At 42.1% G+C, this 18,511-nt stretch overlaps 1 protein-coding gene across 2 annotated transcripts in view; it reads left to right on the top strand.

Moving 5' to 3' along the window:
• The first annotated feature begins 484 nt into the window (after positions 1-484).
• Positions 485-18,511, top strand: part of LOC126981278 (serine/arginine repetitive matrix protein 1-like) — a 32,739-nt gene continuing 14,712 nt past the window's right edge. For both annotated transcript variants that reach the window (XM_050832173.1, XM_050832172.1), the window contains exons 1-2: positions 485-1,656; positions 7,385-7,487. In XM_050832173.1, the coding sequence (XP_050688130.1) occupies positions 1,438-1,656; positions 7,385-7,487 (322 nt within the window). In that variant the 5' untranslated portion in view covers positions 485-1,437. The remainder of the gene's footprint in view (positions 1,657-7,384; positions 7,488-18,511) is intronic.

Raw genomic sequence — 18,511 nt, 5'->3', positions numbered from 1 at the left:
AGGTGGAGGAGGAGGAGGAGGAGGGGTGTAGAAGAGGCCGCATTACCCGGTTCCCTCAGTGGAAGGAGTGGGTGGTGGTGGTGGTGGTGGTAGTGGACAGATGGGGAGGTGGGGAGGTGGAGAAGGCCTTACCACCTGTCTTTCCCCACCTACCTTCCTCTCCCCATCTACCTCCCCCAATCTATCTCCCTTTCCTACCTCTCCCTACCGTCCTCCATCCGTCTACCTCTCCCTACCTACCTACGCCCCCATCTGCCTCTCCCACCTGCCTCTCCCCACCTACCTCTCCCCACCTACCTTCCTCTCCCTATCTACCTCCCCCAATATGTCTCCCTTTCCTACCTCTCCCTACCTTCCTCCCCCCTCCTACCTCACTCCCATCTACTTCTCCCTACCTACCTACTCCCCCACCTGCCTCTCCCACCTGCCTCCTTCCACCTGGACACACTTACCTCAGTCACCACATTGCAGTGAAAGACTTCGGAACGCGCTGGACTACTGAGACCAAACACACAGACACACACGCACACAAACACACACAAACATACTAGTGCAAGGTGATGTGAGACTTCAGAAGGAGGAGAAGGAAGAAGAGGAGGAGTGTTGGAATCAAGTGTGTGTGTTTGTGCGTGTGTGCTTAGGTGTTTGTTTGATGTGTGGTGTTTGTATCTGTTGGTGATGCTCGGGTAACACAGCAAGCATTATTATAAACACCATTAGAGAGATATATAAGGAAAATAGTAAAAGAAAACAAAGGAAACGAATGTCCATATATCCAGTTAGTGACGAACCGTGTAAACCATCTAAGTGAAAAGTTCAATCGTTAAGGAAAAAAGGTGAAGAGTGAACGAGTGATTGAGTGAGTGAGTGACAGGATTCTCCCGGCTACGACTCCCACGCCTTCACTAACTCCTGACCCCCCCCTCCCCCCTCCCCAGCCCGACCTCTTGCATGTATAATCCCCGCCCACACCTCTACACAGAAACAAGCAAGGAGGAGGCGACACAGTGAAATAATATAAACTCGTCTAAAAAAAAAAAGAGAAAAGGAAAAACAAACTGAAACACCAAAGAGAAGATAAAGATAGCCACAAAAGAAAGGACGTTGAAAAGGCTATCTCCCGGATCCTCAATGACCTAAACTGACCTGACAGGACCTCACTTGACCTTCCTTTCCTCACGCCAATATCCTCCTCCTTCCACGACAGAGAAGATAAGGAACCCACAAAGGGGAGACCATTGCAAAGGCTATCTCCCGGACTCACCTGACCTAACGTGACCTGATCTGACCTCACGCCCAACTAATCCTCCTTCCTCTGCACGTCCTCCCGCCTACACAAGAGCTAAAGGTCATGATGAATCTTATAGCTGCAGCTCCCACCGTGTGCTGCTTTACTTAACACCTGAAAAAGAGTATCACGACCCAGGACACAGGAGGATGAGGAGGCGAAGGGAGGCGGTGATGGGGGAGGGCGAGGGAGGAGAGGAGCGTGTAGAGGAGGTAACGGAGAAGAGTGATGCAGAGGAGAATACGGAGAGGAGTGAGGTACAAGAGGAAAGTCATATGGAGGTGCACGCAGGAGGGGAGACGGCTGAAGAGGGGACGACTGCGGGGGAGGACTCCAGATCGCTGAACACTGTGAGCGGCGTGGAAGAGGTGAGTGTTTGGGTTCCCTTCAGTGTGTTTGAGAATAGATTAAGATCAGGAAACAGGCAGAAGCTGAAGATATTCTAGTCACTATAAGGAGTAAGAAAAAGGCGTGCGCAAATCATAGCATAAGTTAACTTGATAGCAGATGAATAACCAAGATAACAGTAACCCAGGAAATATAGACGTTATGGCTTACACACAACCCCGAAGGCATAAATTAGTGTTTGCAGTTTAAGAGTAGATTAAGATTAGGAAACAGGTAAATGTTAAAGATATTCCAATAACGATTTGGGTAAGAAATGGACATGCGAAGGAGGTCATATACAAGCAGATCAGTTCCCTTACTAATGTCATTGATTATACCGCATTCGAGATCGTTGATGTAAATAATAAACAGCAATGAATTTGATACTGATCCCTGCGGTACGCCACAATATTAAAGCGAGCTCAAAACAGATTTATCCAAGTCTGATTTCTCACCATACTTGAATTCTTCCTTCTGTCACTAACACATGCCTCGATCCACCTCAAGACTTTGCCCTCTATCCTTTGGGCAGTTGGGAAAGATAAATGAAAAGAGAGAAAATAAAAATAAAAATAGAAAAGGAAAAATTAATGCGGAAAAAAAGAGAAGGGACGAGGAAGAGGAGAAGAGAGGAAAAGAAAAGGAAGGAACAGAGAAAGAGGGTGATTGAGTGAAAAAGGGAATGATAAGCAGAGCCAGGGAGTAACTGAGGGAAATAAAGAAGGACGGGAAGGAAAAGAGGAAGAAAAAAAGAAGGAAGGAGGGAAAGAACGAGGGATCCATGTGTCCTATGCTATTATACTAGGAGCAGTGGAAGGAAGGTGAAGGATGAGTAAAGGAAAGGAGAAAGGAAACTAGGAGAGGAGAGAAAAATGGTCGGAAAAGAGTGAATAAAGAGGGAATGAGAGCGAGAAAATGAGCAGGTGGTTGGATTTAATTAATGGGAAAATTACTTGGGAATGAGGATGGAACAGAAAAAGTATATAATTGAGGAAGCAAGGAGAGCAGAGAATGAGGGCGACTGAGGAAAGACTAGCGATAGGGAGGAAAAAAGAGAGGAAAAATAAGAGAATAACGAACGAGGAAGAGGAGAAAAGAGGAAAAGAAGAGGAAGGAACAGAGAAAGAGGGTGACTGAGTGAAAAAGGGAATGAAAAGTAGAGCAAGGGAGTAACTGAGGGGAATATAGGACGGGAAGGAAAAAGAAAAAAATAAAGGAAGTAGGAAGAGAGATAAAAAAGAGAAAGGACCAAAAGAAGGAAGTGACCGATGGAAGAAGGGAAGGAAAAACAGGAATAGAAGGAAACTAAAGGAAAGAAGGAGGACGAAACTAAAAGAAGAAGCTACAGAAACAGAGAGAGACAGAGACGGAGAAAGGGAGTGATTAAGGGAAGAAGGGAAAGAAAAACAGAAGAAGAACGTAACTGAAGGAACTAAAGGAAGGAAGAAGAACGAGAAGGAAAAAAAGAAGATACAGAGAGAGAGAGAGAGAGAGAGAGAGAGAGAGAGAGAGAGAGAGAGAGAGAGAGGTCAAGCGAACAGGTGGGACTCGAGGCAACAGACAAATGTTCCCCGCCGGTCACAGAGACAACCCGCGACCCACTTCCCCCCCTCCCCCCCTCCACCACCCCAACCCCGCCCGCAGCACCAGGAGCGATCTAAATACATCGTCATTACACTCATTATAACAGCGACTATCGGCCCCGGGGGATTGATCGTGGGTGAGGGAAAAGAACATATTCCGTACCACCCCGGGACACACACACACACACACACACACACACACACACACACACACACACACACACACTAGTACGAAAGAAGAAAAAAACTATATAAAAAAACTCACCACCGGAAAACGCACATTAGTTCAGTAAAATAATAACGTGAAAGGAGGCGATTAACGAACGTACGTACTAACACACGATAGCACACACACACACACACACACACACACACACACACAACCTTAGGCAATAAAACATAACAGTGTAAGACAAAGCAACTTATGGAAAAAAGCGCTAATTATTGAATGCGAGTGTGTGTGTGTGTGTGTCGTTAGTACCAACACGAGGCAGACACACTCGTACAAGAAACATAAATAACACACACACACACACACACACACACACACACACACACACACACACACACACACACGCCATAAAACACACATAACACCGTGAGAAACAGCGAATCATGTAATTAGACAAATGGATTGACCGCCAGATGGATATGGGAAAAGCCGTCACCTACATACACTAACGTCACTCCTAACAGCTTCGCAATACACGGCACCGTAATAATATGGCTGCTCGTAATGATAAAACTAGTGTATAAAAGAATATTGAATCAGCAGGTGATTTGGGTAGACTGGTGACCTCGTAGCTTACTGAACAAACAAAGCAGTGGAGAGGAGAGGAAAGAACGAGGAGGAGGTGGGGAGGAGTGAGAAAAAGGAAGGTAAGGAATAGAGAAAGGGAGAGATTAAGGGAAAAAGGGAAGGTGAAACAGAAACAAAAAGGAAGTGAATGAGGGCAGGAAAAGAGAAAGAAACGAGGAATAGAAAAAAGGAGGATGAGAAGGAAGGAAGATGAGTGAGAAAAAGGAAAGTAACGAATAGAGAAAGGGAGAGATTAAGTGAAGAAGGAGAAATAAAAACGGAAGTAAATGAGGGAGATAAAGAAGAACGGGGAGGAAAAGAGAAAGAAACGAGGAACAGAAAAAAAAGGGAAGGACAAAAGGAGAGTGATAGAGAAAAGAAAGAACAGAAAAAGAGAGTAACTGAGGGAAGGAAGAAGGACGGGAAGAAAAGGAAGAAAAAAGGAGCAACAGAGATATAAAGAAAATCATATATTCAGTAAAATTATATCAACAGATGGTTTAAGAGGCCTAGTAACCTCTTAGCTTACTTATAATTCTTAGAAGCCACGTAATATGTACACAAATAACGATGCAACTAATATGAGGAGGAAAATTAGGTCAGCAGATGGTTTAAATAGACTTGTGACCTCTTATGTAACTTGTAATGTGGAGAATGATGACAAACTTGTGCTGAAACGAAAATTATATCAACAGGTAGTTTTAAGAGACTCGTGACCTCTTATGAAACTCGTAATGTGGAGAATGATGACAAACTTGCATTAAAACGAAAATTATGTCAACAGGTGGTTTTAAGAGACTCGTGACCTCTTGTGTATCTCGTATTTTTCATCCAGGTAAAAGCAACGTAGTACAAATGATAATGACAAACTTGTATTAAAAAGTAAAGTATATTAGCAGATGTTTTAAGAAGATTTGTGACCTCTTGTGTGACTCGTGATATATATATTTTTTTTACAACAAAGGATACAGCTCAAGGGCACAAAAAAGTAAACAATGGTAAAAAAAAAAGCCCGGTACTCGCTGCTCCCAAGATATACAGTAAAATGGTTAGTAATTACAACAAAATAATCTCAAAAGGAAAATTTAATCCCCAGATGAATGAAAAGACTTACTATGGCCTCTTTTCTAACTCATCATTTTTTTTTCTGCGTAACAATCATCACCGTAGCGCAGGTAATAATGACCACAATCTTATAGCAAAAGGAAATTAAACGACCAGATGGTTCAAAAGACTTATCACCTCTTGTCCAACACGTCACTTTTATTTATGTAACAAAGAGTACCGTAACATAGGTAATAGAAATAATTAAGTGATATAAAAACTAAATCAAATAGCCATATGTTTCAAGACTTATTACATCTTGCCAAACTCATCTTTTGTATATACGTAACACTGACAGCAAGCTCATAAAAGGTAAATCAAATCTCCAGATGTTTAGGAAGACTTATTAACTCCTTAGCCCGTCACTTGTATATATGCAACACACACGACCGTAACATCAACAGTAATGACAACAAACTCGAAAAAAATATTATAGCAACAGATGTTTCAGAAGATCTACGACCTCTAATCTAACTCGTAATGTTAATCAACGTAACGCACATAATAACACAGGTACTAAAGACAATGAGCTTACATCAAAAGGAAAAACTGAGTCAACAGATGTTTCAGAAGATCTACGACCTCTTATCTAGCTCGTAATGTTAATCAACGTAACGCACATAATAACACAGGTACTAAAGACAATGAACTTACATCAAAAGGAAAAATCAAAGCAACAGGTGTCTGAGAAGAAGAACCATCTCATGTCTAACTCATCACTGGTATCTACGCAACACATAACACGATAATATAAGTAATAATAACAGTAAACTTATATCAAAAGGAAAATTTAATCACCGGATGGTATCAGAAGACTTGTGACCATATATAACTCATTTTCAATCTTCGCAACACACACAGCACCATATATTAAACGGTGACAATAACAACGGTATAACACGGTGACGCGAGCTGCTATACTCTTTCAAGCACCGTTACGCAACAGGAATCGGTCATGACGTCACTCTGGGGGCACCTGAGTGACGTCACGAGGCCCCAGGTGTGTGATTGGTTAATGAGACGCGCGCCGCCACCCACCCACGCTCAAAACCCTCCCTTGACGGCATGGGTGGAAGGGCGAATGGAAAGGTGTAGAGAATAGTGAATAGGAGCCTCATGTATGGATGACGAGGTTTGAGTTGGAAGGTTTAGAAGTAATAAAAGCTTTGTTAGTACGCGTAGAAAGGGTACCAATTGGATAAATAAAGGTTCAGGAAGGAGAAGGCAAGCACAGGTTCACGAATCAGGTATTGGATGAATGGAATAAATCAAAAGAAATGTCGATAACGAAGATACGGTTGACAGTTTTTAATGGAGGTAACCAACAGATTAATTAATATAGGAGAGTTGGTAAATAACTTCCACGGGAGCAACCATGAGCCTTTAACTAACTGTAAGCTGCGTATGTGTCTGGCAAATATTCGTATTGCTTCGCTTTCTAGAGAGGGATTTAGTTCATTATCCGACAGTTCCTTGCTGGTAAATACGTTCCCACACCTTGGCTAGAGCAATCATATGTAGTTCTTCGGCTGAAAGTATACGTTGTAGGTGAATAAAGTCCTCACGTTCTCGCTACAGCAATCATTTCGAGGTAAACTGCGAAGAAAAGGAAATTGCCAACGCCTCTCGACGCAGACAACCGCAAATAAAGTAATTCCATGTCCGGTCGGTCGGGATTTCTTCGTTCAGCAGCTGACCGCCAACTTTGGACTGTAGCGCGTGCGTGCGTTTCCTCGCCTCAGCGTATACGTGGGAGGCTTTTTTTTCTGTTTTATGACACTTTTTTACATTGTGGGAACTTTGTTTTTTTGTGCGTTCATTGTTTTGTTTTTTTGTGGGAGTATTTTTCTTGAATTTTCAGGAGTTTTATAATGTTTTTTTTTTTTTTTTTTTTTTACATCGCGGGGCCTTTACTACCTTTTTGTACGTTTATTGTCGATGTTTTTTTTTTTTCTGTGGGAGCATAATTTTCTTTCACTTTCTGAGGAATTATACAATGTACTTTTTTTATACATAGCGGTCCCTTTAATACTTTTTTGTGCATTCATTGTCAATATCTTTTTTCTGTGGAAGTATTTTTTCTTGTTTTCTGAGGCATTTTGTGATGTATTACGAAATTTATCTTAGGAAGCATTTTTTTTTATATGGGAGTCTTGTTTTTCAGTCTTTGGTATATCTCCTTTATCATAGAAATACCATTAACATACCCCGTCTGTGTTTCAGGGTCGAGGTCACCGCGGGGTCATGGAGGGGTCACGGCCAGCCAAGGTCATCATCACGGCCAGGAGAGGTCACCCCATGGAGGACACGCACGCCCTTGACCGCAGTAAGGACACGTTCATTACCTGTCTCTGTTTACCTGTCCAACTCTCTACCTTTCCGTCTGTTTGCCTCTCCATTTAACTGTCTACCTCTCTGTCTGTCTGTCTACCTTTCTATTACACTATCCGCCTATCTGTAAATCAAACTGTCTACCTATATTTATTGATGCTCCTCCTCCTCCTCCTCCTCCTCCTAAACGTCGATGGATCATGACAAGCAGGCGTGGGAAGCAACAGAGGACGTGACGCTGATACAGAAGTGACGGAATTACGTGTGTGTGTGTGTGTGTGTGTGTGTGTGTGTAAGAGAGTGAGACAGGGTGAGGGTGAGGAGGGGAAGAAAGGAGAGGGAATGAATGAGAAAAAGGAAATAAAAAAATAAGATACGAAAGAGAGAAACTGCAGATTAAAAAAAACGTAAAATGGGAATACTCTCTCTCTCTCTCTCTCTCTCTCTCTCTCTCTCTCAACACTAAAAAAAAGAGGATCAGGTGGTGGTGGTGTGGTGTGAAGAGAATCCGTAAGAAATTTCGTTGTGTTGCGGGAAGACGTTGGTGTGTGTGTGTGTGTGTGTGTGTGTGTGTGTGTGTGTGTGTGTGTGTGAGAGGGGAGTCTTAGCGGTGTTGAGACGGGCCTAAAGTTACTCTCCGACGGATATCCAAGTTATCCATGTTAGTGGGTAGAGAATTAAGGAGTGGATGCTGTTGTTGTTGTTGTTGTTAGTGGTGGTGGTGGTTGTTATTGTGGTTATTGTTTGTTTATGGTAATGTTGGTATTAGTATTGTTGGTGGTGGTGGTGATTTTATTGTTATTCTCGTGGTTATTGTATTGCTGGTATTATTGTATTTGTTAGTATTAGGCGATTTTGGTCATGTGGTGTAACTGTTGTTGTTGTTGTTTTTATTTTTGTTGTTGTTGTGTTAGTGGCGGTGGTGAAGTTTGTTTGTTTATCATTATTGTTCTTACTGTTAATATTTCCTCCACTTATACTCTTATAAAAATTTTGACAAAGTGTTAAAGAAATATGAACCACCCTTTCCATCTTTTTACATGAACACTTAAAACAAAACATCAAAAAATCACTACCTTATTTCGTCTCCCATAAAACCCGACAATTTCCCTCTCTCAACTCTAAAACGTCTTCGCCTAACCCTCACATAAGTCCGTATCTCGATCTGTCTCTTAATACAACGGAGCCACGACCCGCCCGCTGCATTCTCTAATAAGATGGGCACACACGAGACCTATTACTATTTGCCGACCTAATAAGCGGGCTATTGAATTCCGTCACAGCGGCAGACTAAGGGAAGGAGGAGGAGGAGGAGGAGAAGGGAAGAAGAGAGGGTGGAGGAGGAGGGACGCTGGGAGGTTATATGTGTGCTCGGTCTTGAAAAGGTAAACACGATCTCCTCTCGACGTGTGTAAAGAATCTCGATGGGAAGAAGATAACCTCGAAAAGTATTACAGGAAGGGAGAGAATATGAAAAGTTCCTTGCTCTGGCCGGCTGGATGGTTGGGTTGGTTACTGGTTGGTTTTCCTCGTCTTCAAGTGAGAGTAGGGATAGATGGGATGAAAGGAGTGTAGGGGGTAAAGGGAAGGAGGAATGATGTGAAAGGATATAGTGAAGTGAGAAGAAGAGTGTAGTGAAGGAGAAGAAGTGATGGGAAGAAAAGTAAGGAGTTGTGTTAAGGCAGAAGTGAAGGGAAGAATTGACTGAAAGGGGGTAGAAAAGGAATGAAGGAAGGGATGATGTGAAGAAAGGAGTTTAGAGAAGAAAGGAAGGAATGAAGGGAAGGGAGGGATGATGGGAAGAAATTAGTTTACCGAAGAAAGAAAGGAATGAAAGGAAGGAAATGAAAGAAAGGAACGAAGGAAAGAAAGGAAGGAATGAAGGGAAGGAAGAAGTGAAGGAAAATATGAAGCAAAAGAAAAGGAGGGATGAGTTAAGGAAAAGAAGTTAAAAGAATACAAATGAAAGGGAAAGGAAGAAAACAATTGATGGGAAAAAGTAAAAAAAGAAAAAGTAATGCGAATGAAGGAATAAGGAAGGGAGTGAAGTAATGGAAGGAGGGGTAAGAAAGGGAGAGGAGGAGTGAAGGAAAAATGAAGAAAAATGAAAAAGTTTAGATACGAAAGGTGAAGTGAAGAGAAGGAAGGGGAAGTGAAGGGAAAGAAGGGAGAGTGAAGGGAAGGAAGTAGTATTGGGAGGTAATGAAGGGGGAAAAATAATGGTGGGGAAATTATGTCTTCTCTCCTCCTCCTCTTCCTCCTCTTCCTCCTCTTCCTCCTCCTCCATACACCAGGGTCAATGAAATCTATATAATATTTGGATCTTTGGAACATTTTGCGAGATTCTGGTCACGCCTCTTCCTCCTCCTCCTCCTCCTCCTCCTCCTCCTCCTCCTCCTCCTCCTCCTCCCTCAATCCTCGGTGTCTTCCCTCACTCGATACTCCATTAGTTTCCTCCTACTCCTCCTCTTCCTCCTCCTCTTCTTTCTTTCTTTCGTTCTCCTCCTCCTCCTTATCTAACTTCTCCTCCATCGCTTCCATCTTCTCGTCTCCTTTATTTTCGCATTCTCTCAAATTTTCTTGTTACATTTCTTTTTAATCATCTCTTTCCTCTTCCTAGGCAGCTGTCATTCTCTCTCTCCCTCTTCCTATTCCCTTTCTTCTTCTCTTCCTCTTCATTCATCTCCCTCTCCATTTAAATCATCTTCCCTTTCTCATTTCCACACTTCGCTATCTGACCCTCTCCCTCTTCTTTTTCTTCTTCTCTTCCTCCTCTTCATTTATGCCTTTCCAGTTGTATTATCTTCTATTTCCTCATTCCTCCTCTTCGCTATCTGAGCTCGTTTCTCTTCTTCCCCTCTCTCTCTCTCTCTCTCTCTCTCTCTCTCTCTCTCTCTCTCTCTCTCATCACATTCCTCTTGTTGGTTCTCCGGCTCTCCCTTATTTCCGCTCCTTGTCTCCCCTCTCTCCCTTACTTTTCCTCCCTTCCTCTCCTTCCCCTCTCTCCCTTTCCCTCCCCGACCTCCACTTTCCTTCCCCTCTTTCTCCCTTCTTTCTCTCTCTTCCTCTCCGTACGCTCGATTCCACTCCTTCCCTTCGCTTCCTCTCCTTCACCTGTTTCCTTTCCTTTACCCTCTCTCCCTCTCCTCCTTCCTTTATCTCACCCTCTTTCCCTTCCCTTCCACTCCCTATCCTTCCCTATCCTCCAGCTCCCTCCCTCTCCTTCTCCTCTTTACCTCTCCTTTCCCTCTTCCCCTTAACTTTCCTTCCCCCCCTCACACCTCACCCTTCCCCTCTTCCTCCCCTTTCTTCCCTTTCTCCTTCCTTTCCTTCCTCTCCTTCCCCTCTCTCCCTTGATCATATTTCCCCTTCCCGCCTCCCATAACGCGAATCAATCAAGTCTCCCCTCTTTAGCCTTAAGTGACATCGTAAGGTTTTCTCTTCTCCCCTCACCTCCCACCGTCCCTTCCCCCCCCCCTTTTCCCTCCCTCCTCTCCCCTCCTCCCCCGTGTTTTGCTCCATCATTTTCCTCTCTTCCAAATCTTCTCAGCTGATATTTTTCCTTCTTTTCGTTGTTATTTTTCTTTCTTTTTCTCTTCTTTCCTTCATTTAAGTTTATATTTTTTTCTCTCTTTATTCTTTTATTATTTTTTTCCCTTTTTTCCTATTTTCTCGTTTTCCTCTTGAGGTGAAAACTATGAGTAAATAGGTGAGAGAGAGAGAGAGAGAGAGAGAGAGAGATGTGTGGAAGGGAAAGAAGTGGAACAAAGAATATGTGAAAAGTTACTCGAATCATTCACTCTCTCTCTCTCTCTCTCTCTCTCTCTCTCTCTCTCTCTCTCTCCTCCTTCTCCTCCCACGTGACTAGTTCTGTCAAATAAATCTTTTCTCATTGGACAGTATCTCCACTGATGGGAGGAAAGGAGGAAGAGGAGGAGGAGGAGGAGGGAGATGGAAGAGGGATAGGATGAGAAATGAAGGAGAGGAACACAAGGTATCTTCCCTCCCTCTCCCTTTCCCTCTCTCTCTCCCTCCCTCTTTCCCTCTCATGTATTATTCAGCGCCTTAATAACAAAATCCTAACACAACCAATGCACTCTACTTATCGGCCCTTCGAGACACTCCCAGAAATGCTCTTCGTTCGTTCCCTCAGAGAAAACGCGGATAAACTTGTCTGACTTTTGATGGGAAACTCCTGCTTGAAATCCTTTACATATGAATTAGAAAAAAAAGGAACCAGCCTCCTAAAAACATTGAAAGAGAAGTAGAAGAAGAAAAAGAAAATGGAAAGACGATGATGATGATGATGATGATGATGATGATGATGAAATAGGAGAAGAAAAAGAGGTAGAGGAAGAACACAGACAAGAAGAAGAAGAAAAAGAAGGAGAAGAAGAAGAAGAAAAAAATAGAAGAAAAAGAAGAAAAAAAATAACAAGAACAAGAAGAACAAAAACAAGAAGAACAAGAGGGAAAAAAGGAGAAAGAAGAAAATGAAAAAAAAATGAAAGAAAGATTAAGAAGAAGAAAAAGAAGAAAAAGAACAAGAACAAGAAGAAGTGTTATCGTGTATTTTTTTTTTTACTTGCATTACTGTATATATATATTTTTTTTTTTGGGGGGGGGATAGTGTAGTAAGTGAAAAAAAACATAGCAAGTAATAAAAGGAATAAAACGTAAATTAAAAACATTATATTGGTGTGTGTGTGTGTGTGTGTGTGTGTGTGTGTGTGTGTGTCCCAGAAGCCACCAGGACGGGAGTTGATCACGTTCGGCCGACAAACTTTAATAATGAATCTTGGACCCGAGGAGCCCTTCACACCTGCCGCTTCCTGCTCCTCTTCCTCCTCTTCCTCTTCCTCTTTCTACTGACCCCCCTCCTCCTCCTTCTCCTCCTCCTCCTCTTGTACCTCTGAAGTTCCCGTTTTCTTTTCATCCGCTGATCCTCTCAACGTGTCCATACTTGTTTGATCTCTCTCTCTCTCTCTCTCTCTCTCTCTCTCTCTCTCTCTCTCTCTCAGGCAGGGCAGTCACGTGAGCATGTGACAGCTTAGGCAGGAAGGGGATTGGAGGACTCTGAGATAGGTTCCTCCTCTTCCTCTTCCTCCTCCTCCTCCTCCTCCTCCTCCTCGTTATGTCTCTTCCTCATATTTACTTTCCGTCTTCCTATTTACTCGTTTATCCCTCGCCCTTAGCAATGCAATCTCCTCTCTGCATCAATTACAGCTCCTCCTCCTCCTCTTCCTTCCTGACCCTGACCTACCTCACTCAGTCCACACGAGTTCCTTTACGCCTTAATTCAAACCAGTAGGAGGAGAAGCAGGAGGAGGAGGAGGGTGGCTGAAGGCAGGACAGGAGGAACAGAGAGCAGCAACAAGTAAGAGGAGACGTCACTTGGCTCGTAATGAGTTTCCCTGCTTTGATATCCTACACTCTTCCCTTGATCTTTCCCGCCCCTGAGAGAAGGAGGAGGAGGAGGAGGTGGAGAAGGAGGAGAGGAGAGTTAGAAAGGAAGGAAAGTTAAAGAAAACGAAAGGAAAAATAACTGGGAGAGAGCCAAAGTAGGGAGGAGTAGGAGGAGATGAAAGATAAAGAGGAAAAGGAGCAGAAGGAAAAGAAAGTAAGAAAGAAAGGCTAATGAAAGAGAGAGGAAAAGCCATAGGGAGAGAGATAAAGTAAACAGGAGGAGGAAGAGGAAGAAAAAGAGGAGTAGAGAAAGAAAAAGAGAAGTAAGAGAGGAAGGGCAAAGAGAGAGGGAGTCAGAACAGAGTGGAGGAGGAGGAGGAGAAGGAAGTGAAGTGAAGGGAAACGTAATGGGGGAGAGGCAACTAAAGAGAAGGAGGAGGAGGAGAAGGAAGGGGAAGAAAAAGAGGAGTAGAGAGAGAGAGAAAAAGAAAACTAAGACAAGAAAGATGAAGTGAGAACAGAGAGAAGGAGGAGAAGGAGAAAAACGAGTAAGAAAGATTGACTAAGGAAAGAAAAAGGAAAAGCCATGTTAATTAAGAGGGGCAAAGTAAAGCAGAGGAGGACAAGGAAGAGGAAGAAAAAGAGTAGAGAGAGAAAATTAGCATAAGAGGAAGGGCAAAGAGAGATGGAGTGGGATGGGAGTGGATCATTTTCCGGAGCATGGGAATCACAGGAGGGCAGGAGGAGGACCCGGCAGGCAGCGAGAGGAGAGTGTTGGCTTACCCCGCGAGCTCGTGCCCTTCACCCCGATGGCCTAGTCCGTCCTGCGAGTCTTTTAGCACCCGAAAGCGATGAGTCCTCCTTCTCCTCTCCAACCCTTGACACACTCGAGCCACGACCTTTAAATATTTCCGATCACGATTCACGACCCAGTTTTGTGTACAGTATTAGAACTATCTCTATATACAGTCTCCTATTCTCTATACAGTATTATAAATTATTGTCACATTTTTTAACCTCTTTCAAGTACCGAGCTAAGTTATAGATTTGTGAAGAAGTGGGAATCTGTATGTTCGTCTACTGCGACTCGTAGCGATATCTAAACTTAAATTGACTTTGCACCGAACAATGATATATCTTATTTACTAAGGTGGTTCAGCTTTAGAAGAAGAAGAAGAAGAAGAAGAAGTTGATGCCATTGTGTAAAGTGGGTGTGATTAGTTAGGCGCTAGTTATAAAAAAAGATTGAAAACTACTATAATGGAAAAAGCAAAAAAAAAAAAATTACAAGTCGAAAATTCTCGAAACAAAATTAAATAAGCTTGGAAAGATGAAACTTGCGCGGTATATTATACAAAAAAATTGATGATTAAAGAATTATATAAAGTGAAGGAATAATATGGATTAGGAAATAATAAAGGTTAAATGACATAAATTTATATTCAGATCGAAAAAGTACATTTAGTGAAGGGTGAGATAAATAAAATATCGTTTACAAAAAAAAAAAAAAAAAATGTAATAAATGAGAAATTGAAGAATTGTAATTAGAAAAGATAATTAGCAATGAAATAAGTCAGAAAAGATGCTAGATAGAAGATGATCAAAATAGCAAACGATGAAAAGAATGAATACAGAACTTGGTAAAAGGAATAACATAATAAGAGCCTAAAAGAATGATCACTTAAAGACGATGAGAAAAAATGTTACATGAAAAACAATTAAAATATCGAACGGCGAAAACAATAATAGCAATTAATAAGAAGAGCAAGATAATGAACTAGAAAATAACTATAAATGTGAGATGCGAATTATAAGTGATGATAAGTAAGAAATGTTAGATAGAAAAAAAACAATAAAAACAAATGAAGAAAATAAGAAAAAAATAAAAAAAAGACGAAATGCAGACAAGAAAATAAAATAAACAGTTGGAATAAAAAGTAAATAATAATAATAATAATGGAATGGATTAAAAAAGAATGATGTATGTGCCGAGATGATAAAAGTGGACCAGTGACGCAAGTAATGAAGTGAATGATGATTTACGAGAAGGGAAAGAAAGGAGGAGGAGGAGGAGGAGGAGGAGGAGGAGGAGGAGGAAATGCGTTTAACCTTGAATAATAGTAAGAAGAATTACGTGTCATTTTATTAAAAAGTGAGGAAGGGAGGAAGAAGAGAGGAGGAGGAGGAGGGAAGAGGGGGAGGAGAAGGGAAGAAGGGGAAGAGGAGGAGGAGGAGGAGAATATACAGAAGTTAAGGCGACTGAGAAGCAAGAGTAAAGAAGACAGTTCGAATTGGCAAAAAAAAAAGAAAACAATGTCGAGTAAATATTATATAAGTGGAAAAAGACTCGATTGGAAAGCAAGTGTGTGAATAGAGCAGACGAAAGGATCAAGAGAAGACGGACCTGGGAACAGAGTCAAAGCGATAAAGATAGAAGAAGAAGAAGAAGAAGAAGAAGGAGAAGAAGAAGAAGAAGAAGAAAAAGAAGAAGAAGAAGAAGAAGAAGAAGAAGCGGAAGAACAAGAACAAGAACACGAACAAGAACAAGAAGAAGAAGAAGAAAAAAAAAGGAAGAACACGAAAAGAACAAGAAAACACAAGAATAAGAACAAGATGAAAACGATGAACAAGAGTGAGAACAAGAACGAAAACAAAAATAAAACCAAGAAACAAAAAAACAAGAACAGGAACAAAAAAACACTAAGATGACGTAACCAAGGAGCAAAAACAAGCAGAAAACAAAGATAAAAACACAAGAAGACGGGGATGACGACGAGGAAGATAGAAGGTGTGGAGTAGAAGGAGGATACATGACAGATAACAACAGCAGGAGCGTTACTTAAATGGAGCATAGCGAAGAGGAGGAGGAGGAGGAGGAGGAGCAGCAGCAGCAGAGCGAGACAAGAGCCGTACGTCTCCCTGTGAGCACAAGACAGCGGCCGACCACCTGACGTACTGCGGTTACTGGCTCGTTAGTCCGCCCCACCTTACCTCTCCCTCACTCCTCCTCCTCCTTCCTCCTTCCCGCCATCCCCCTTCCCTGCTCTACCTCTCCTATACCTCCTCCCAATAGATACATATTTACCCCTCATAGAACATAATAATCTACTTATATACATTAGAGACAGGTAGATTTATCAGTACTGAGTATATTCTTGCTCAGTATTGATAAAGCTACCTGTATCTAATGTTTATAAGTAGATTATTATGTTCTATGAGGGGCAAATATGTATTATGTAATGATTTTTTTTTTTTTTACATATTCGCGACTGAACCAAAAAAAAAAATTACAAACATGCTGCCCAAAAAGCAAGATCTGCTTTAAATGGGCTGCTTACAAATTACTAAATCCATTTTATCTTTATTATAAAAACCATATTTTGTAAGCATAATAAAGTGTTTCAAGTGTTTCAAGTGTTTCCCATTCTCTCCTTCCCCTCCTTCACCTTCCCCCATCCCCTTCCCAGTCCTGCCTCTCATTCACCACCTCCACCCCGTTTCCCCTCCTGCACCGCTCCTTTCTCCCCTTCCTCTCTCCAATCCGTGAGTCTCCCCTTCCCCTCTATTGCCAGTCGCCCCTCCCTGCCACCTCTCGTCCCCCCCACCTTACCCCTCCATTCCCCCGCTCCAGCCAAACTCTCCCCCTCCTCCCCATCCTTCCCCTCACTTTACCAACGCACACACATACACACGCACCCCCCCACGACAGACTGCCATGATGACCCACACAACTGTAGGCTCTCCAGATGGATAGATATATACGAACACACAAAGACTTTATTCTTTCTCTCCCTCTTTACTCTTCTTTACATTATGGCACTGGGTAACTGGGTACATCGTCTCCTCTTCTCTCTTCAATCTCCTTCTAACGCAAATAACTCTCCCCACCGAAAAGATCATGTGTTATGTTGACTAGAAAAGGACTGAAGGGTTAAAAGGAGAGAGAAAGGAAGAACAGATATTTTTTAATCCAATCACTTCATCATGAACAGACGAAAAAAAACAGCACAAAGATTACATAGTTACCCTTACTACAACCGGTTAGATTTATATTATGTTTCTGAAGCAAATACGCGGGAACTTTTGAGGTGGTGGCTTCTGAATACCATAAAGAACCAACCACTTACAGCGAACAACGAGACCAACCAAACAACAGACTCGTAACTTAGCGATTCACGGCGGACTACACAGCCGCGCAAGGCCAGTTTGAGGCTTCGCGGTCACCGGCTCAAGACGTAACGCTTAACCGCCTCCCCAAGAGCCCCAGACTGGTATTGTCAGACGCTTCCACCCCTCACATCAACCATTTCCAGAGACCAAAAAAGAAGATCAGTCGGGTTCTATTGAGTGGTATTTTAGGTTCATGGTACAGAAGAAGGGTCATACTACCAGATGGGTCATAAAACTACCCATGGAAATGCCAATAAAGAAGATCAGTCGGGTTCTAATGAGTGGTATTTTAGGTTCATGGTACAGAAGGAGGATCATACCACCAGATGGGTCATAAAAGTACACCTGGAAATGCCAAAAAAGAAGATCAGTCGGGTTCTAATGAGTGGTATTTTAGGTTCATGGTACAGAAGATGGGTCATAAAACTACCCCTGAAAATGCCAAAAAAGAAGATCAGTCGAATTCTATTGAGTGGTATTTTAGGTTCATGGTACAGAAGAAGGGTCATACTACCAGATGGGTCATAAAACTACCCCTGGAAATGTCCAAAACTCCTACGAAAGCCTTGTCAAATATTGTGCTTGGGCGCTGAAATGTTTAAGGATATGGCTCTTCGACCACCACGCGTTGCTCGGCGGCCAACCTGCCTCACGTTACGACCAGACGATGTTTTTACGAGGCACAGACAGACGAGCTAATGTGAAAATCCAGACGCTTTTACGGGACAGAGATGAATGAATACAAACGAAAAAAACCAACATGAATAAATAAACAACAGACAGACAGATGAGTTAACGTGAAAATCCAGACGCTTTTACGGGACAGAGATGAATGAATACAAAAGAAAAAAACCAACATGAATAAATAAACAACAGACAGACAGACGAGTTAACGTGAAAATCCAGACGCTTTTACGGGACAGAGATGAATGAATACAAAAGCAAAAAACAAACATGAATAAATGAACAAATAAACAAATGAATAAACAGACAATTATACATACAATAAAATGCACGCAAAGACGCTGATACTATTAACTGAATAAAAACTTTCGCAAAATATTATAATCTAATTTAGAGCCAAGTGTCTTCATCCTCTACTTTGAAAGGCTTAAGTCGTAGGCAGGAGGAAAAACAGAACTACATAATCTTTCTTCTTTTCCTCCTCCTCCTCCTCCTTCCAAAATCTCTCTCTCACGTCATTTTCCTCCTCCACCTTTCCTCCCCCTTCCCCCCCCTCTGATTGAGTTAAGGGCAGCATCTGTTAATATTTGTTTCTTACAGTAAATAAAGCAATTCAAGGACAAAATAAAGATTAAACTAAAAAATGTTCGCTGGCTGATAAGAAACGATAGCGGTTATTAGAAAGCCTGGTACACAATAGAATGTCGTAACTAGAGTAATAACCTTAAGATGGCACTAAATAAATTCAAAGAGGAATGT

This window comes from Eriocheir sinensis, chromosome 47 (assembly GCF_024679095.1).
Source record: "Eriocheir sinensis breed Jianghai 21 chromosome 47, ASM2467909v1, whole genome shotgun sequence".
Lineage (NCBI taxonomy): Eukaryota > Metazoa > Arthropoda > Malacostraca > Decapoda > Varunidae > Eriocheir > Eriocheir sinensis.
Note: the sequence above shows the minus strand (reverse complement) of the source record. Positions and strands in the feature narration are given on the sequence as shown.